The sequence below is a fragment of the Agelaius tricolor genome, unplaced genomic scaffold (assembly GCF_023055355.1).
Source record: "Agelaius tricolor isolate 1412-34295 unplaced genomic scaffold, bAgeTri1.0.p SCAF_1, whole genome shotgun sequence".
Lineage (NCBI taxonomy): Eukaryota > Metazoa > Chordata > Aves > Passeriformes > Icteridae > Agelaius > Agelaius tricolor.
This window is the reverse complement of record NW_027269261.1, coordinates 32082231-32103302: the sequence shown is the minus strand read 5'-3', so window position 1 is coordinate 32103302 and position 21072 is coordinate 32082231. Positions and strand designations below refer to the sequence as shown.

General features: G+C 43.5%; 1 protein-coding gene across 1 annotated transcript; it reads left to right on the top strand.

The window, feature by feature from the left end:
* Positions 1-2366: 2366 nt before the first annotated feature.
* RSPH9 (radial spoke head component 9) lies at positions 2367-20999 on the top strand. The gene is made up of 5 exons (XM_071428810.1): positions 2367-2635; positions 2786-2948; positions 3675-3804; positions 4379-4531; positions 20739-20999. The coding sequence occupies exons 1-5, from the start codon at positions 2409-2411 to the stop codon at positions 20897-20899; spliced, it is 834 nt and encodes a 277-aa protein (XP_071284911.1). The 5' UTR covers positions 2367-2408; the 3' UTR covers positions 20900-20999.
* Positions 21000-21072: the final 73 nt, after the last annotated feature.

Here is a 21072-nt window from a genome sequence, read left to right as displayed (position 1 = left end):
CAGCCTTATTAATATCTGTACCAGCAGAAATGAAAGTGACATAGCTATTTGTCTTTCTTTGGGGATGAGGTATACTAAAGGACGTGTAGGAATATGAGTTCACTTCACACATCACTAAAAGTGTTTTCAAATATTTTGTGAAAGGTGTGCAAGCATCCAGGAGCCACTGTGCACACACCAGCAATTCACACATATTTAAAGATGCTCAGTTCTGTAAGCTTTGCTACCTAGCCTGGGATGAGTGGAAGGGAGCTTGAGACTGTTTTCTCCCCCCAAAAGGATGCCAGCTCTAAAAGGTGGAGCTAGGAGAAGCAGAAGCTGTTTGGCACACAGGTATGTGCATGTTCTGTGCAAAGGCAGGAGAACTCAGTTCTCTGATGGGAGCTGCTGGATGGTGGACATCTCCCTTGCTGAAGCAGGTGTCTCAGAAATGCCACCTAGCCAGCTGCCAGGTGAATGATGCTTGGTGCCTTTCTTCCCTCCCATTTGCCCAGTGCTGAGCAGCTCCTTGTTTCAGCCTGGGATGGCAAGGAATGGGAGAAACTGCTTTCGAACTGTTTAATAACAGTGATGGTAACCTTTGACCTTACTGAATAGCAGCGCTTTTGACCTTTCATTTGTTAAATAATGCAACCACTTACTTCCCGATCCTTATCAGTGTTTAGTAATTGGGGTCAAGACAAAGGGGAGCAGAGTTACCCACCAGACTTTACTGAACCAGGAAGAATTTCCTTAAGCTATAGATATTATTTTTGATAATCGTCAGGGCAGGCAAAGACTAGAGACTAGGTGGCTTGGAAGATCCATAACAGGCTAAAGAGCCTCTCAGCTGTTAGCATCTGGTTTGAATCCAGCTGTGGTTGACAGTGGCAGAAATTCATTATGATCTTGGGTTGCCTCTCTGACTCATGTGAAATGAGTCTGGCTTGCAGTTCTGCTGTTCACTGGACAATCGTAGCCCTAACATAAAATACTAACCCACACTCCTAGAGAAATCAGTGATTAAATGAGTCTACAAAGCCTGAAAATTCCTATTCCATTGAGCAAATCAGGCACAGGTAGTTGGCAGCGTGGACAAAAAGTCTGCGGTCACTCCTGTGTGTTCTGCCTGATTCCCGTCAAAGAGAAGGTGGTTAATCTTCAGGAATCTGAGTTGCCTTTTGTACAGGGTAAGTAAAGCTAATGGGTCAGCTTGTGTGCTGTACAGCCCATTAAACATCTCACTTGACAAAAAATCAGGTGACAACTGTTATGGGCAGCGGTCCCAAGATCAGTGTTCTCCTTAGAAGTGAACAGGAAACGGATGAAAAAGAAAGAATTTATGACTTTACAATGGATTTAAATGTAAGTGCATGCACATATTTATTTATATAACACACATATATAAAAGCTTAAATTTCCTGAAGACGTCAAACAGAAATTCTATTTGTCTAAGCAGCTGCACAGTCTCATTACTTATTTATTGTATTTTGTGTTAAGCCAGACGGCAAGATTTTTAGGGCAGGAGCTGTTTCCTGGATGTCTGTGATTCAGCAAAATGAGCTGCCAAAGAGCAATCCAAATGCTGTAATTTATAAATAAGCCATTTATTTATAGAGGTACATGAGCTAGATAAGATCACAGAATCATGGAATGCTAAGGGATTGGAATGGACTTTAAAACTCATCTAGTCCCAACACTCTCTGCTATGGGCAGGGGCACTTCCCACTAGACCAGGTTGCTCAAGACCTTACCCAACCTTATTCAACACTGCTAGTTGGGGCTTCCACAGCCTCCTTGGGCAACCTGTTCCAGTGTCTCACCATGCTCACAGTAAAGAATTTCTTCCTAATACCTAACCTAAATTTCCTTTCTTTCAGTTTGTACCTGACACTCCTTATCCTATCACTACAGTTCCAGATGAAGAGTCCCTCTCTGACTTCCCTGTTGGTAGTGGAAGGTTGCTGTAAAACCTTCTCCAAGCTGAAGAGTCCAAACTTTCTCAGCCTGTCTTCTTCGGGAAGGTGCTTCAGTCCTCTTATCAATTTTGTGGCATTCCTCAGGATCTCTAAGAGTGACATTGTAAACAGTGAACTTCAGAAGGGGTTATTTTTCCCTGTTGTCCATGTAAGAAATTAAGCAAATGCAGCCCTTTGATGTATCCCGGTGAAAGCGCAATACAATTGTATGCCCGCCTGATTTTGGATTTGGATTTAGGCCTCCTGAAACTGAGGAACACAGCGCAGGCAGACACCCATGGCCCCATCCCTATTGGGATGCCGCTCGTCAGCGTCTCTGTGTCCCGGGCGGGGCGGGCTGAGCCCGGCACCTCCGGCGCCGCCCGCCTCGTCCGTGGCTGCGGCGGCGGAAGCGCGGGGTGACCCCGGCCGGGCGGGCCGCGGTCTCCCGGCAACGGGGACGCGGAGCCGATGGAGGCGCTGTCGCTGCCCGCGGCGCTGTCGCTGGTGGCGGGCGGCGGCGCGGGGCTCAGCCCGGAGCTGCGGGCGGCGCTGGGCGCCTCGCTGCCGCTGCTGCAGCGCGACTACCGCTTCGAGCGGGTCTGGTTCTGGGGCTGCATCCAGGGCGTGCGCGGCGCCTACTACATCGCCCAGGGGCTGAGCCCCGACCGCGCCGCGCCCCGCAGCCGCCTGTACAGGTGCGGGGCCGCTCTGGGGCCCTGCGAGTCGGGGGGTGCTGACCGGATCCGGGGAGGGAGTCCCAGGGAATGCCCTCACGGGCCTGGCGAAGTTGCCTCGAGCCCTGTTCTTTACCGGGCTCGACCCTGAGTCGTGTTTGTCGTTGGCAGCTTGAACTGCTTGGACTGGAGCCTCCTGACGCCAGCCACCGAGGAGATGCTGGCACTGGCTGAGGAGGTGAAGGGCCGCTTTCAGGGGGATCCTTCTTTTGAGTACAGCTTGGCTGAGATAAACCCAGAAGCTGCTGCAAGACTGGTTCAGAGTGGTAAGGAGGTAAATACAGCAAAACGTTTTCGAACTCTGTTCACTACATTTGTGCCCCTCACACTGCCCAGGTGGTGGCTTCTCCTCTCTTGTAATGAGCAGCATGAGCATGTGGTCAGGCAAAGGATACCCAATTTCCTCTTGGTTAGAGCACAGTGCTTATAACCAAGGTTACTTATAACCAAGTGCCAAGTGCAACCAAGGTTGCAGTTTCAATCATTGTATGGGTTGTTCACCTAAGAGTTGAATTTGATGATTCTTATGGGTCCCTTCCAACTCAGAACATTCTGTAACTCTGTCTGTAATTCCTCGCTGTCATTGTGTAGCAACAGCTTCCTGATTGAACTCTTACTTCGGTTTTTGCTGGAGTTCAACAGGCCTCAGAAATAGTAAATATGCTTTATTATGCACAACTGGTATAGATCGTCACTGCGGTTTCTGAAGTTTTAATAGTAACTGCAGGCAGCATTCTTTATAAATGAATACATAAGTCATAAGTAGGTGAATTGAGAGGGAGGAAAGAACAGATGAAGGGATGGATAGTTAGATCTCTGGTGAGTCTAAACTGTCTGCTCCTAACTGTGTTTTCTGTCCTATGTGATGAAATGTCTTTTGAGGTCCTCTTAGTGCCATTGGACTCCAAGATGATAAGCCTATTGTGTCACCTCAAGTTTATTTTCAGAAATGGAAACAAGGAAAGCCCTGCCTTTAAAATTTCCCTATTTTTCTTTAAAGCCTGTGATGAAGGAGGAGGCTCGCCTCATAGCTACAATAGAACAGATAGACAGAGCAGTTGGCATCGTCCCCCGGGGGGCATTTGTGAAGACTCCTCTTGGGTCTGTGCATGAAAACAGACACTTTGAAGGTAAATTCTGATTGTCTTTATCAGGATCAACTGTACTTTGATCATAAAGGCTGTAAACTAAGATGACTTTCTCTAACTGATGTTTTGATTTCAGTTGGTTTTTTTTTCCCCCTTGGATAAGACAAACAGGGAGGAGAAAATCCAATGCCACTAATGTTCAGGTGTATGAAGGTGGGAAAAGAGTCAGTAATAGTTCTGAGTCATTAAACTGAGTAATTTGTCTGTATAAGCTGTAGTTCATGGCATAGTGTTTAGCAATTGCAGAAGTAGTGAATTGTCCATTTAGATATAGGATATGACCAAATGGGCACAGAAAGTTGTCCTCAAGTCGGTACCCATTGGTTACCTGGGGCTGCAGTCTGTATGGTCTCCAATACAAAGCATCAGGGAGTGCTGACCCCTGTTTCTGACAAGCCTTCTGTGGAGACTATTAGAGAAAGATTGTGATTCTGTTCTGGGCTGTGGGCATTAGAGAAACAATGTTATACTATATATATACTATACTTGATAGTGTAATGAGTGTTATCCTAGTTCTTTCATGTATGTAGTAATGTTCACCAATGGCTGTTCACAGGTCTGTCTTTGGTGGAGGCAAAAAAGTTAAGTTCCTATTTCCATTTCACTGAGCCGACTAACCTGAAGAATAAAACCCTGCTAGAAAAGGCTGACCTGGACCCATCCACCGACTTTCTAAATTCTCTGGAGCATGATATCCCACAAGGCAAAGGTAGTAAAATCAACAGATGCAATGAGAGGGAGGCAGTAGGGAAGTTTGAGTAGCCTTGGAAACACGGGGGACTGATGGGGTTACTGTAGAGGTGATATGAGAAGCTTCTGTGACTCTGTAAAGGAACTTTATCCTTTACTAAATATTGTCGTTACTTCCTGTTTTAAGCAATTCTAAATGCTTAAAATGGAAAGATGTAAGTGTACCAGGGCTGTCACATCCTCTCAACAGGTCTGACCACACTGCCTCAGTGCCATATTCCCTCCTGACTTCTGTAAAGCCTGTGACAACTGGTGACCCTATTGGGAGAGATAACTCCACCAGTGATAGAGAGAATTTATGTGGTTTGAAGTATTTCACACCTCTTGTTCCACCCAGTATTTCTCTTCTTTATCTAAATGGGCTCTCATTAACACCAAGCTGATATCTCGAAGAGGGTGAATTCAAATGTTCCTTGGATAAACTTTGTTGGAATAGTCTGCACTGTGGCAGGATTATACACCGTGAAAGCAGAAAAAGATACAGGCATACTGGATTGTATCTTCAGTTTACATCTCTGCTGTTCTGCTGGACAACTGCAAATATATTTAAAGTCTCTTCCAGGGATCCCTCTGGCAAGATGTTTCTCTTAAGAGATGGGAGCAGCTTGTTATTTGTTTCTGTCTGGCTTTGCTGATTTGCTGCAATTTTTTGGATTGGACCAAGTGTTTTCATGTCCTCTGTTTAGAGAGATTCTAGGGAAACAATTCAAACTTAGATTTTTTATTTTATTCCTGTCAAGGAGTAGTAGGATAGGATACTAGGTGACTGTGTCAGATGGAATTGAGTGGATGGACAGTGAATTGCCAGTGTTGTAAATAGCTTTTGAGATTCTCTCTCCCTCCCTTCCTCTCTCTTCTTACCCCCTCCTCCCTATCGTCCCTTTGGCCAAAAAAGAACTGGGAATGTGAGCTCCTGCCTGAATTCTGAACATTTTTGACAGACCATAAACTGCTAAAATCTAAACCGCTCTTCAACTTACTGGGAGTGTCCTTATGCAGCCGTTTTCCAGAGGTGTAGTCTGGACAGACTGCACATTTTTACATACACTGGCTCATTGAGGTGGCCCTTTTGACTCAAAGCAGAATTGCAAGAGGGATTAGATCCTAGACAGCTCCTAAGAAAATTTTAGCTGCAGTTTTGTATGGTAGTTCAGGTTTTGCTACTGTTTGCCTTCCCACTGCTCCCTCCTCTTTTTCCCTCCCTCCTTCATGGTAGGGAGACACACCATGTGTTAGACATGAAGATGGTGGCTTTGTTAAAGTCTTCAAATCGAATTAGTCTTGTAGCTGTATTTTACCTGATGATAGATAGAAAGTGGGGCTCAACTGTGCCACTGTTGTGATGGTGTTCCTGTGGCAGATTGATGTCTGTGTAAGCATGAACCTTTAGCCCCTTCCTGAGTGAATGTTGCTGTTAGTGTAGATTTCAGTATCCTTGAAAAAGTTGCCTTTGAAAGACTACCTGAGTTAAAGTGCAGCTGAGTGCTTCTTAATGCAAGAGAAGATTCTTCATGGTGCCTGTGCAGCTCTGCCTGCTTTGTCCTAAATTGGGGGATAAGGTGAAGGAGGTGAGAGAGCTAAGACAGGAACTGGTTACAGGATCATCAAGGCATGTAGCCTCTCTAATTGCATTCTATCACATGCAGATAGGAGCTCTGACATTAAAGAAAGATCAACCCAGCCTCCTTTAACAAGCATTCAGTTTGCCTAAAAGTACTGGTTGCTTGTGAAAATGGGGGGGGTGGGGGGAACCAGGACAGACTCAGGCTTTCTGCTGATTTTATCAGCATGGCTTTGCCAGATTCACTCCTGGTTGTGAGATACTCAAACTCTGGTTCTCAGATTACTTTCCTTGAGCTCTGACAGTGCATGTTGGTCCTGACAGAGAAGAAAACGTAGACAGTGCTTTTTCTATTTACTGACATGTTCATAGCTCTAGCAAATCCCCTCATTTTGACCTGAAGTTTTTCTTGCCTTTCCTGGTTAGATCCTGTCTTGAACAGTTATTGTCAGAGCAGAAGCAGGAATTCTCAAATTTATTGTATCTAGAATTGTGACTGAAGCTAGAATTGTCTCTTTTCTCAATAAATACATAAGAAGTGATTTGGGAGTGAGCGACATTGGAGTGACGCTCCCAGCCTGCATTGGCTAAATTCCCCTAGCATCTTAAAAGACCTAAAGAACAGAGCTGAGAGATTAAGGGCTGATTTTAACCTGTCTAAAAGTAACAACTCTGTTGGAATAATTTTCTCTATTAATTGGAGACTTAGCATCTGTGATGTGTCAAGGGGGTATCTGTCATAAGATATATGGTGTGTCATTATAGGAGAGCAGAGGTGTCTTACAGAATGGAAAGTTGGAGGCAGAGAGAACATTTTATATGACAGCTGAGAGGTGGGAAGAAAGGAAGTTAAAACTGGGTTGAATAAAGGCAACAATGGTAAAAGCAGAGTTTAGTGCAAAATTGGAAAACCTGGAGTTTTGTAACAAAACTGTCTGCCATTCTTATCTTTACCAGTGATATCTGTGGTGTTTGCAGGTTCCAGATTCTGTCTGTGTGTCTATCAGGTTATCTGTGCACTTTAAAAGTTCGGAATATGTTGCTGCTCCTCCTTTAATCATTCTGTCTTTTTTTCTTTTTTTTCCTTGGTGTCTCAGCTCCCACAGACAAGCAGACAAGTGACTGGCTTAGCTTTTTTTTTTTTTTTAATGCATATTTAAAAATTTTTCTAGAGCAAAGTGGGAAATGAGAATCTTTTATCAATAGCATGAACATGAAGGGGTTGTGATACAGATCTTCTGTCACCACAGTATCAGATCATGTAATGCTTAATCCTCATCCAAATGGCCAGCTGGCCAGAACGTTGCATGCTGGGATCTGTAGGTTTTGCTGGCCATATGTCTGCATTAAAGATAAGCTTGTTTGCTCTAGTCTAAGCAGACAATCTGCTCAACTTTATGCACAATTAGACGTGGCCTTTCAGCTGTTGGCACATTGCCAGAGTTGTCCTTTCTGCTGCATGGAGCTTGGAACCCTGGACGCAGTATTTCAGGAACTAGGGCTGTGGCAGTTTTACATCTGCTTGTAAATAATGGAATGGCAAAGCAAATAGCAATAATTCCTAGCATGCCTACAGCATTTTCACTTGATGACTTAATGTTGTGAAGATATGAAATGATAGACACATTTCAGGCATTGATAATAATGGGGGAAGTGAAAATGGAGGGGGAAGGTTGATCTCGGTGTGACCCTGGTATCAGATCAGACTGTGCCCCATTCTGCAAGGATAAAGAAAGTGGATGAGTGAAAGCCTGAGGCAGGAGTGTAGAATGGAAAGCTTGGAAGGAAGTGAGACAAGGGATGGAGAATTCAGGTCTTTGGCACTTTCAAACTGCAATTCAGAAAAGCTTGACTCTGAGGGTTTGTTACAGATTACTGAATCAGATCACTTTGATATGGAGATAAGGGACACCAACAGAACACTGATAAAAACTGATGTAGGCGGGGAGGTATGTCCAGATAGGAAAAGATATGAGTGGAAATAGGCTTTATATGAGAAGACTTTCTTCAAAAGTCATGACCCCCAGTTAGTGAATAGCTGCTTCTGGCTGAAAACCTATCACAGTTCACTTGTAGATTAAGAGTAGAAATTAGAATAAAAAAGACATATGAAAGGAAATGCAGAAGGTTTGGAATGATTAATGATTGATATAAATTGGAATTTATAATGAATAGAGAATGACAAAGGGAGCCAGAACAACTAGAGTAGTCTGTGACAATAGTAAGGCAGATATTTTTTTAAACTATATTGAGAAGAAAAGAAAGCATAGTAAAGGTACTGGAAACTGTCACTAAATGGTGATGGTAAAAAGACTGATAAGCATGTGGAAGGGCAGAAGAGCTCGATTTTTTTCTGTTTTCTTTTTGGAAAGTATATGGACTTGTATCAAGCAAAGACAATGAAATACTGTTTCAGACAGTTTTCACACTGTTTGCTAAGGGAGGGTAGAGTTAAACAACATTTACTGTGGATCAAAAACATTAAAATGGCAGAGTCAGATCAGTTACTTCTGAAATCATTATCTCAGGAGACTTGCAGCATAATAACATTTAATAAATCCTGGCATTGCAGAATTATTCCCCTAAATTGAATCTTCCTTAGCAGCTGTGATTCAGAATTCAGTGAATGGGTGTTTCTGGGAGAGGTCAGAAAGGGACCAGTGCCAATATTGATATCCTTCAACTTATTTATAAATGGTCTAAAAGTAATGGGTTGTTGGAGAGACAAATAATGACAAGGCAGGATGGATACAGACATCTGGAAAACTGGGCTTATTTAAATACAGTACATTTTGGTGTACATACCTGCAAAGTCACATGAGGCAAGTAAGGACTGAAAGTCAGAATTTGGGAATTGTATTCTAGAAACTGTGGCTCTGAAAGGAAATCCAGGCACAACCCACTGAACATCAGTACCCAGGCTGATCCTGAAACTTAAAAGGGTGACTTGATCTGCAGATACATAAACAAGGGTGTGGCAACTAGGAACAGGGGGGTGACTTTACTTTTGCATATACTGTTAGTGGAATCATAACTGGATTACTGCACATTGAAAAACTAGAAAGAGTCACAAAATGATTCAAGGGCTGGTGAGAGACATAAACAGTTCAATCTGTTTATCTTGAGGAAAAGCCTGTGAGAATGGCTGTGTTATACTGTGTAAATACTCTGTGGAGTTTAAGTATTAAGTACTGAAGATCTATTTATTATAGCAGAGAACAGCATAACAGGAATCAGCAGCTAAAAATTATATCCAGAACTAAAATGAACAATGAGATACAATTTCTAAGAGTGAAAAGATTACCAGTTAGCAAGGGTAATGGATGAGCCTATGTGTCTTGATATCTTAACATCACACTGGATGTCTTCCTGGGAATTGTGTTTCAGACAAATGCAAATACACGTTGATAGTCCCAGATATGCGTAAGTGACTTCAGTTTAATGGGCAGTGGTTTGTAGGAGTCCAGATTTCTGGTATGCCTGGCCATAAACTTGATGGCAGCCATGGAGGGTGATGTTCAGCTTGGACTTCTTCATTGTCAGTGACAGTAACACAAAGGTGACAATGGGTTCCAAGTGCAAGTCAGCTCATTTCGGCTGGCGTTGCTTTCTGAACTATATGTGAGGGCTCAAAAGAGGGCTGAGGAGATTCCTGACTTACTGCCTGACTTATTGCTCGAGAGATTTTATAGCATCAGTCTAAATGGGTATACAATGGCAGGATGAATCAGTGAGTCTTGTCTACTTGCCATTTCAAGATGAAGGTAGGGTAGAAGAAGTGCCTAGACAGAAGATCATTCCAGCTCCTTTACCATTTGACTGTGGAGAAAGTGACAGCCACTTGGATTGTAGCATTTTCTTCACCTGAAAGTGCAGTGGTTTTGGAGCACTCCTTGTACAGCATTACGACAAAGAGATTTGTGGCCATTTCTTTGGCTGAAAACTTTGAGCAGGAGCTTCTCTGTAAGCTTGCTGAACAGTGGCCTCAGTTAGAACAGTAACCTCCTGTCATCTGAGGTTCATTAGCACAGTCTTTATCGGTTTAGGAAAAGCTGGTGCCTAATGGATCCTTGAAGATGGAGGGGCTCCCTTTCTAAGTGGGAGATAGTTTCTGTGGCTGCTCTCAAGGGCCATTTTGGTAGCCCCATCATGGCTGTCCCAAAAGTCAGGGTGCAGGAAGGAAGAAGGCCAGGAGGCACGACCCTGCTTTATCTCCATACATTAACACAGCTAATTAACTTGCTTTCGATCCCCTTCCCCCCTCCCTCCTCCCTTCTAGGCGATTAATCCCCTATCAGCCTCGGTCTCCAGCCATTTGAAGAGTCTGTGTCTGCAGAGGTATTTACAGCCCCCAGCCAGCCACCAGAGGCAAGGGCCCTTTATCAGGGCTCTAAGACAAATGGCTGCCTATCTCCCTAGTGGCCTTGCAAAATCCAGTGAAGTGCTATGCTGTGCTGGCCACCTACTTTCACCCAGCCTCCCTTCTCCACTAACATTTCACAGATGTGACCTGAGCCCTCCCCTTTCATTGCTTAACAATAAGCAGCACCTCCCCAGCTCTGTGAAAGCTGAGAGCAAGAGCACTTTACTCCTTAGCCTGCCAAGAGCCACACGGGGACAAGGCTTTTCAAGCTGTCTCACTGAAATCCAAACTAAAAGACTCATAATAAATGAGAGGGCAGTACTTGATGTTTGCAAGGACAGAAAGAGGTAGCGAAAATGTAGACTGAAATACCTAGCATGGCTCACAGCTATCCTCATTCCTCGTTAGGAGATGTGATCCTTAGGCTTGGTGAATGTGTGAAACTGAGCTACAGAATCCCATGGAGTTACCTGACATTAATACAAGTAGTTTTGACAAACAAGCTTTAAAAGACAGTGTTAGAGAATGAGAAAACCAGATGAGTGTGCATCAGAACAGTAGGATTTCTGATCTGAAAATCGAACCCAGTAGCTGGCTTAGTGGATTGTTAGTAAAAGCATTGGTACCTGAATTTCTCTGTTCAAACTGAAGTCAACCATCCCTTGAAATAATTCCAGGATGACTCTAGCTGCTGCCTTCCAGCAGGGTGCACTATGGTGCCAGCATTGTCAGTGCTGAGCACAGAAAAGGAAACCACGAGAAAGTAAAATGAGAAAGAAAATCACCAAGAGCATCAAATCAAGGAAGAGGTATGTCCTGAGTTTCCAGACTGTGTGTGGCATACTGGCCTCCTAAACTGTAGGTATAGAGAAGATATTCTCTCCCTTTCAAGCTTAGCCAGTTTCTGGAATGGTCACTAAGCTTTTCTATGGCTTTCTCAGCATCCTAAGAGATCACATGCATGTGAATGGACATACACAATATATGTCTCCTACATTCTTCAAAAGTAGGGTCACTCTTAATTTTTACCAGTGATATGTAGAGGCTGTTAAGGCCATTCCTGCAGTGACCCAAGAAAGTTGCCTGGGAGCAAGACAAGATGCCATCCCTCCTACAAGCTGGGTTGCTGCCAGCTCAGGAGTTCAAGATCAGACTGGAACCTCTCATGTGGCAGCATGGTAGGAGGACTCCTGGGCCAGCTAGTATTAGAGCTTCTGACTGGCTGATCATGGTCTGCTTTGATTACTGGAAAGGAGCTGTTTTCCTTGGGCTTTGTGTCTATGGGTAATAAAGCAGCATATTCACTGCTTTGGGGTCCTGGGTCTGTATCACCTCAGGCTCTTGTTTAGTCAGACCTTGGATGAGTTTATACTGGAACAGGGCTGCCCATCAACTGAAAGCTGTGGTGGAGTCCTTCACCCTCCAGACTGCTGTAGGGAAAGAATGAGGACAGAAGCAGAGTTTTCATAGTAACTTTCCAGGGTTGAAAAGGGTTTTATTTAAAGGGTTTTTTTTCTCCTCAGTGAAAGAAATCATGACCCACCCTGTCTCCATTTAAGCTTCTGGTTCCTTGGACATGAAAAGGAGATGAACTTCTTGCTAAAATGATGGGAAATGCTGCTAAAGCCTTATAGAACCAGAAGCTGCAGGTTTATCACCACATCAGTCTGCCTTGGCCTAACCTTTTCTCTAGGGAATGATGAAAAATTACTTGTGGGGGAAATCCTAGGACAGTTTGTGTGTCACTGAAGTCAGAACGAGGTCAGCTTTTGCTAGGAGGGATCTGTTTCTGAAGGGGATCCAAGGAGTGGCAGGTCCTGCCTGTGCAGTCATTGGCATGGGTGCCAGCCCTGTGTACAGCTTTGCTTTGCTGTTTGCTGCCCATTTGGCCACAGGGCTTTTGAAAGGAAGAAGCCACATAGCATCATCTTGTTTTACTGTACACAAATATCATATCGATTGAAAATCTGCACGCTGAAGGGGTGTGTGGCAGTGTGTAAAGGGAAAAGGACAAGTGACAGTTCATCTTTGGGTATATTTGTACAGCAGTTATGCTGAGCAGAAATAGCTAGGCTATCACAGGCATTAAAAAATGCTTAGCCTTTAGTGTTCAAAATTAGCACTGCACCGTGCTATGTGTGACATTATAATAATGTCAGTGTCAGAATAATGCTCAGTGTGACATTATTCTCAGAAACTGGTAAACTCTTTGGGTAATTTGGTCCAGAATTCGTATCTAGTTTAGTACAAAAACATCAACAGTTTATAATCCGTGCCATCTGTTCCTCATCCCAAGCTCTTTTAACTAGCCTTGCTAATTTGATGATGAGGTAAGAATTACAACTGGGGGACTGAGAGGGCTTGTGGACTTGCCCCTCCTGCAGGAAAGCGAACTGGATGTGCTCTAAGCATTTGGTGGGTTTTGAATCCCAGCATCGACTCCTTTGTGTTTTCTCAGAATTCAGAGATCAATGTGAGGTTCTTTGCCCCTAATCCAGCCCCTGTTCATCATTATCACCTCCTCAAAGTGGCCAGTGCTTTGTTACCAGGAGAGGAAAAATCTTACAAGGTGGCCATAATCTCCTCTGAGAGTCAGACAGATATTCTCCCGTGGGTAAGAAAGTGACAGTGACCAAAAGCTCTAGGGGAAGCAGGCTAGAACAAAGCTGCCCATTGCATCCTTTCATCAAACTGTTAATCTTTCTTTCAAAGACATCACATTTGTTTGGTGACAAAAGCCCCAAAGAAGCTGAATTGAGCCTGAAATCCTGTAGCAAGATTTAGAGGAAGCGTTTTTCATTCAGAGCAGGGAGGGGCGAGAGACTCCTTTTTCTTCCCACCAGCCAATGGGCTCAGAGAAACCCACGAAGGTGACGGATTAATGCAGGGGCTCCCCAGGTAGATGCTACGTGACTCCTGGCACGCTCCAAAAACGTTTCCACAGCGACCAGCTGAACAAGAAATATGGAGTGTGATGAGACCCAGCATAAACTTGTGCTTTGGAAGGAGCTGATTTGCCACTCTGAAAGATTTCTAAATTTACTACAGAAAACCCAAGATTCAGTGATTTGTACTGTAATTGTCAGAATACAAATAGCATGGATTTTAATCAGTTTTTCCTACTCCTTATAAGTTTTGATTTCATATGGTCTTGCTGTTTCCTCTAGTGCACAGCCCTATTCCAAGTCTTTATTCTAATGCTTTCTGTGCAGTCTATGTCTTTCTCTTAATTAGAATCTTTTTGTTTTGTTTTGATTTGTTTTATCAGGTGGATTTAGGACTAAAGGGCAAACTAACAGGGCTATAAGGGAGGCTCTAATTTGATGTGTATTACTTCAGTGCTAGCTTTTTCAGTCCTTCCCATCCTCTGGTGTTCATTTATTTCTGTGTATTGTCCCTTTTTTTGTGTTGGCATTACTGGCTGTGCAGATTCCAGCTGGAAAAATAATGTTATTTCTCTCTAGTATATTTTTCAGCCAGATTATTTTCCCTACCTGACTCACCAAGCAGTAAATAAACACTTTTGTGGTCTCTATGATGGAAGAATGATGAGGGTGGGAATAAGGGCAGAGGTTGCTTCAGCTGGATTAAGCAGCACTGTTGTCAGATGTCTAAATATCATTTAGGCCTGAATTTCATTTTTACTTGGAGGTACCTGAATACCGTGTATCTGGGACAGCACTGCAATCCCTGGGTCTTCCTTGTCAGCAGGAAACAGGTTCTTCATGTGTAAATAAAAGGCCTGGGCCTGTTGAAATCATTTCTACTGCAGAGGAATCCCTAGTGGAAGAGGATAATGGAGAGGAAAAGCCTCTAAAGTATGACCATTTTACTTTGGGTTTTGGGCATGGTGGTATTTGTGTGTCAAGGACATGGCAGGCATTAGGACCATGCATGAGCCACTTGGCAGCATCTGACTGTAAGCTGTGCTTTCTTGGCTCTGGAGGCTTTTAAAAATAGTACTGAACCTGCAACCAGTCTGTGTTTTTATTTAATTATTATTAAATAGTTATATGGGGAATTGGAAATATTGACAGCAGTGTTAACATATGGGGTGCAGGTGGTGTGTCAAGCAAATGGAAGAGATTTAGTTTGCAGCCAGTAAGTGGCACGAAGGAGTTTGGGCCCCACACAGGACTGTTTGGATGTGTCCTTATGGCTGGTAGGCTGTGCGTGAAATGTCGGTGTGGCACAATTTATTGAGAGCCAAAGCACGGTGACCTTTCCTTACAGCTGCTCTGGTTTGCAATTTGTCTTTGTTCCCTACAGACAACAAATTAGAAGTAGGAAGCTCTTCCCCGTGTAGGATTTTCTGTTGGAGTGAAATGGCAGCTAAATCCCATGGGTGTAGTGAGGCTTTGTCAGCTCTAAGTGCTTGGGGTCATGCAGCCAAGCAGCGGCTGCTTTTGCAGAGGGAAATGGTTATGTTGTCCCTCTCCGGGTGTTAATATTTGTCCTGTGACTCCATACTTCACTCTCACTCAGGACTAACTGCAGCAATAGACGTTCTAACCTGCTCTTGTGGCAGCACGATGTGTTAATGGTAAGTGCAACCACGCTGTGGCTGCTTTTCCCTTGAGACATTTCCTCTTTGAAGAAGAATTGATAATGTCACTTTTATGACCCTCTGTGAGCTTTTGCAATGTGGAGCCTCTCTATCAGGCTGTCTAGCTCTTAAAGCTGTTTCTTCTCAAGCTTGCACTGAAATGAGGCACTGCTGAATCACCTCCAAAGCAGCAGTGTTATGAGAGGTCATACTGCAAGTGGACCAGTTACAGCAGGAAAGTTCTTCTGCAAACAGCCCTCTTGGAAGGGTTTTGTTTAAAAGCTCATGTCTCACGCACCCTCTTGCTTCTGTGGATTACAAGATTCAGCCCATAGCTGAGGCAGACATGGGGGATGAGACAGGGATTTCTATTGGCGACTGGAAAGGAAGAAGAAGCTGAGAAGGAGGTTGACTTTTGAAATTCAGCCCTGGTGTTCTGGCAGCTGTTGAAGGGCCATAAAAAAGGCAGTGGTTTAACACAGGGTGAGCATCAGGATCTTCAAAGCACTTTCTTGTTTGGGAAAGATGTAAGGAACTCAGAATTCCTGCCTGTGTTTGGAGGGGTGGAGGCTGCAGCCTGATCCAAAGTGGGATAGGAAGCTCCAGATCTTCATCCAGCGGATACTTTTCCCATGCTCTTTCCTCCCACACAGCAGCTCCCTCCCTTCCCTTCTGGAGCAGCAACAGGCAATACTTTCAGCACAGAAAGCCTGCTTGGCTTTCTTAAGTTTGCTGGGTGCAGCCTAAATATTAACTTGCTCTTTTAAGAAACGTATTTTGAACTTTGGGAACCTCACCAGAGCAGTGTTACTGGTAGGAATCTCTTGTGTGAGAGCAACGAGCAGGTCCCTGCACATCAGTGAGTTTTACATGATGTGTGCAGTTAACTCTGCTGCCTGATTTAGAGACAGACACATGGAGATGCAAGTTAAAATCGGTATTTAAGTCTAGGAAATCCAACCTTAGCTTGCTGTCTCCTAGTTTTAGTGGTATTTTCGCCAATGAAAATAATATTATTTTAAAATCTTTTTTCTTGACAACTTTTATCTAGGAATTTTGGTGTACCTTACAGACTGATGGTTTGAGCTTCCCAGTCTCTCAGTAAGAGACATATTGTCTGACACAGGGACTGCCATGGAATATGCTCAGCCACTGATGGAAAGGATTTGAACTCAGCAGCCTAATTCTACATTTTTATAGTAATACAGATCTGAAGCTATCTATGTGATGGTTTTACCCCAACAACCATCTGTAATAGCACAGAAGTTTAAAAAACAAAAGAGAGAAAAAGAAAAAAAGAGGATGAAAGTAGCATTTAATTTTCATATTCTCATTACTTTTTATATTGCATTATTAAATGCATTTCTAAGACTTTCTCTTAAGGAAGAAAAGGTAGTATATTTCTTTTAAGCTATTATTGCATACTGTTCAATAGTTACTTTTCTATTTTTGCATACTGTTCAATAGTTACTATTTTCTGTCGTAAATAGTAATTTATGACATCAATATTTCAAACTCCGACAAGAAAGGGTGGGCCCTCCCAAAAAAAGGTGGACCCTCCCAAAAAAAAGCATATTGTTTGAGTATTGTAGTATTGTGAGGTTTGAGCTGTGACAGAAGACAACAGAACTGTTCTGTATCTTTCTGAGAGAACAACTCTTCCTCAAATACAGCTGATGTGGTGAGGTATGGGGGAAAAAAAAGTAATGAGATAACAGGTTCTAATTTTTCTCCCTTTATGAAAAAGTCTAAAGAACCCAAAGAGGTTACAGAACTTTAGTGTAATCTCTTCTTAGAAGATACACCAGCATTGTGTATCAAATGCCGTTTTTGAATGGGTTTTTTGTATTGCAAAAGTCCAGTCTGGAAAAGTATATTGAAAAAACACCTTTGATGATCAGAATAGAAAAATGTCTCTAGTGATCCAGTTAGTAGAAGGTGGAAGTTGGCACTGCTGCTACCCTTTGGCTCTGCAGAATAAAGAGCAGCTCTAGGATTAATCATCATTCTGGCTGAAAACAGGATGCCAGTGAAAATGACATTACAGTTCCAGACAGCTTCTTGTAAATTTTTCCTGTTCTCAACCTATGTTGTGCTGGTCCAGATGGGATTGCCCTTACGTAACCTGCCTGTTTTTGTTCAGGCCCTCACTTCACAGGAAGGCTTATGCAGCATCAGCAAAACTTTACTGTTCATATTTTGTGTAGAACTACGTGCAGAACGAAGGGCCAGAGAAGAGCTGGAAAGTATAACAATAATAATTAATATTCTCCAATGGTCTCACATTTATGAAATGACAAATTCAAGCTCTTTGAGAATTGGCAGCTTGGATGGATGATAGGGAAATGTAGAAACTGTACATCACAGCCTTCAGAGATGTAAGTGAAAGTGAATGGAGCCATCTTCAATTGTATCTGTCCATTTCTGCCAGGTGTGAAGGTGCATGGGAAGTTCCTTCCATCAGCAGTTAACTGCTGATGAATACTCTGCTGAGATTGATAAGCCTGTGTGTCACTGGGTAAATGTTCTGAGGAGATCATGGATCCATGTACTCTATTGCCCCAGAGCACAGATATGGGCATTTAATTATATTGAACTTGATTTACTCTACCTCCTCTGTGAATTTATCCAACAAAAAGATGTCTAAATCCAGATACAGTTCCTAAGAGCATTGAAAACCCTGTTCTCCCTCTTATCTTTCCCAGTTGTCATGCTCCAGGCATTTCCTTTTGTTCTGTAAAAATGGTTTGGGGCAGAGGGTTCATCTGTATAGGTGAACATATATAAACAAGCTATCACACGTAACCAGGTTATTAGATGCTTCCAGTATGTTGAGAGGCATTAACAAATTAGATAATCCCTAAAGGTTTTCACTACCCAGCAAGGCAAGGCATAGTCCTATTCTTGACAGACTTGCTTCTCAGAGGACTGGTCCTAAATCAAAGACAATAAGAGTTCCTTATTGAATTATCTTTTTGTCAGAGAAACTTCATGAGAAGTTTACAGCGTGTCATCATCCCCTTCCCCAAAAACCAGTGTGTAAAGCTGCAGCAAGTACCAACAGTATTTGGAAGAAAGATTTGTAGGTCATTTATACAAATTCAAGCTGAAGAACCACATGCTGGGAGCAATCATTCAGAGAAGAAATTGAGAGTTACTTGTCACTATTACATTCAGACCTAGTTGCCTGCTACTTGTTGATCAACACTCCTACACATGGTCATGCTACTGTCACTAGCAAATGCTGGAAATTTTTAGAGACAAAGATGAAGAAACTGAAAGCTCATCCTTTGACAGCAAATGGCTGCAGTGCTTCAGTCACTGGATGATCTGCCATGTAGCATAAGTGTTCCTCATGTGGGTTTCCATGCTACCCAAGTGATGGGATTTCTTAAGAACACACTGATCCCCTCAGTCAGGATTTGTAATCCCAGTGGCTGAACCATAACAGGCATTTTTACTCCAGGTATGAAAAAAATCCAGGCCAGTTTGTGTCCATAAGAGTGGCACTGGAGAGACTGGATCAGAGATTGGGGTTGCCTTGTATGTGAAACCACTGCTTGTGAAGATATTAGCTCATGTTTTATCTAGGACTTGTGTAAAGAATATCACAAGTGGAAGGTGGAGAGATGGCACACATCTGTATTGACTGTCTGATATTAAGTAGTCCTCTGTTTACTGCAACCCCAGTTGTTTGTCTTTAGTGGAAATGTGGAAGAGAGTGAGTTAGAAGTAAGTTCTCCAAAGCAGAAATCTCTTGACTGTGAATGTCTGTTTTGTACTTCTGTCCAGTCTGTCAGGAAGGAGGTAGGCATTCTTGCTGTTCACTGAGTTCCACATTTGCACATGACTGAAGAGGGTACTTTGAAAGGCAGCACATCAGAAATGACACAGGACTTGCATATTATAGTATAACAAACATGTGGAAATTACTGAAGGAGGAGGCAGAGGAAACAATGGTGTCCAAGAAACTTTTGAGAAGTACAGAGATAGGAAGTGAAGAGTTAGGTAACAGGTGAGCAGCACAATTCAACACCTGGTTTTACAGGGGTCTGAATTGTATTGTTCCTTTCTGATTCTGTAGCCACCACATTAACATTTCCCCTCAACTCCCCTCCTTCCCTCAGCTACTGTAGTTTGCCATGAACTGCACGTGAGACAACATCTACTGCCAGGGAGCACACAAGAGCCCAAGGCTGCATGAACGCGGACTGCCCAGCTAGCTGCTGTCTCATGGCTGCAGGCAGGCCTGACAGCCTGTGCTTCCTTGCAGCTGCTGGAAGACCAAAGCTCCAGGAGCTGCAGTCAGCCCTTGGGCCACATCCCAGGGAGACCTGCTGTAGGAACCTGGGGTGTTAAAGCCCTTCAGCCCTTTGTTGGATGTGACTAAAATTGGCCCAGAGTCACGAGTGAGTGGGAGCGGGAGGACACGCAGCTGACAGCAATCACAGAAGCCCTTCCCCAGGCTAACCGTGACATGAGTAAGCATGAATCATAGCATAAATTGATGAGCCTAAAATTAATGAGCCTAAAATTATCTACAAAGATGAATACTGCCTAAATAGCCCAACACATTATGTGCTTTCTGCTTATTCTGGAATTGGCAGATTTTGGCTTTGGGTACAGAGAGGCTGATTGCTTGACTCTAGGCCAATGGTAGCCTGACAGTTCCAACTACATTTTTTTAATTTGGGCCTGCTCCTGTTTTTTTTTAGATGGAGATTCAGGAGCACCTTTCTTCCCTACATTGTAGCCTCTAGGTATTACTGATTTGGTGCTGAAGTTGGTATTTTCTTCTCCTGGCAGCTCCTTGCCCTCCAGCACTGAATCCAAGCTGATTCTTCAGCCCCCTCCTCTGGCACAATTCCCAAGCTGTCATGTCAGATGCAAAATAAATACTCAGAGGCTCTGAGCTCCTTGTATCCAGAAGAAACTGCATTTTCACACTGGCTCTGAACCTCTTCTGTGGAGCCAAAACAAAATTAATGTGGAAACTAATCCCTTTGCCCCTACCACGCACATCCTCTTCAACGGTGGAGCCAAGAAAGACTGAAGAGAATTAACCTTTTCCATATATTTCTCAGATAGGAAATACCCTACTTTTCATTGTCTCATTTTTTTCCAGTTGCTGCATCAGAGAAACCAGTCTTCCCTGAAGGAGGAAAGCACCTTCTTTCTCTTCCCACTACTAATGCTAGAAGTTTATTTTAAGGTCAAATTTAATTCCTATGCAGGATTGCTATAGCTCATCTTGCCTCTCTACAGCTATTAGCTACATCAAGTAGGTGGCAGAGCTTGTTGGAGTAACTGCTGCCCACTCAGATAGAGCCAAGAATAGCTGCAGCCTCTCCTGAGAATCAGCTATACCAGTCTGGAGCTTGAGGGTCCCTTCCTGTGACGCATACGACATCACCACCATAGCCATGGGAATATGCTACTATGTGAACCCAGACAGACATCTGGAAACAAGGGCAGCCTGCAGTGCTGAACTGACAAAAGGAAACCAGGGCATCGAGGTTTAAGTTCTCCCCAACTTCCCTCCTTTCAGGTGTCACAAACCCCAGTGCAGCCTTGTGCACTGTTAACAGGTCAGGCAGAACCTATGGCAGCCCTTCTCTCAGCTTAGGTTAACTTGCTTGCAGGAGTGCTGCCTCTTTCTCTTTTCTAGGGATTCACTTGCACATCTTCTCACACAGGCTCCTGGAGTATCCAGCTGGAGAAGGGAGGCAGTGTGGTGGTGCTGCGGAGCCTGCTGTGGCTGGGACTCACATTCTACCATGTCCCAATGACCAAGCAATTCGGCTACGTCTACTTTGGCACTGGTGAGAAGAATCTCGATCTGCCCTTCATGCTGTGACTCTTCTGTCTGGGAGAAGGACTCAAGAACTAGAAAATATCTACATTTTATACTAAGGAAATTTTGTTTACTGCTTGTTCTAATAAAAATGTGAAACCTCTGCACTTTGAGCAGGATTCTTCTGTGCCTGGATGCTGGCCCTGGTTCTTTTCCTAGGACTTCACTGTATGCAA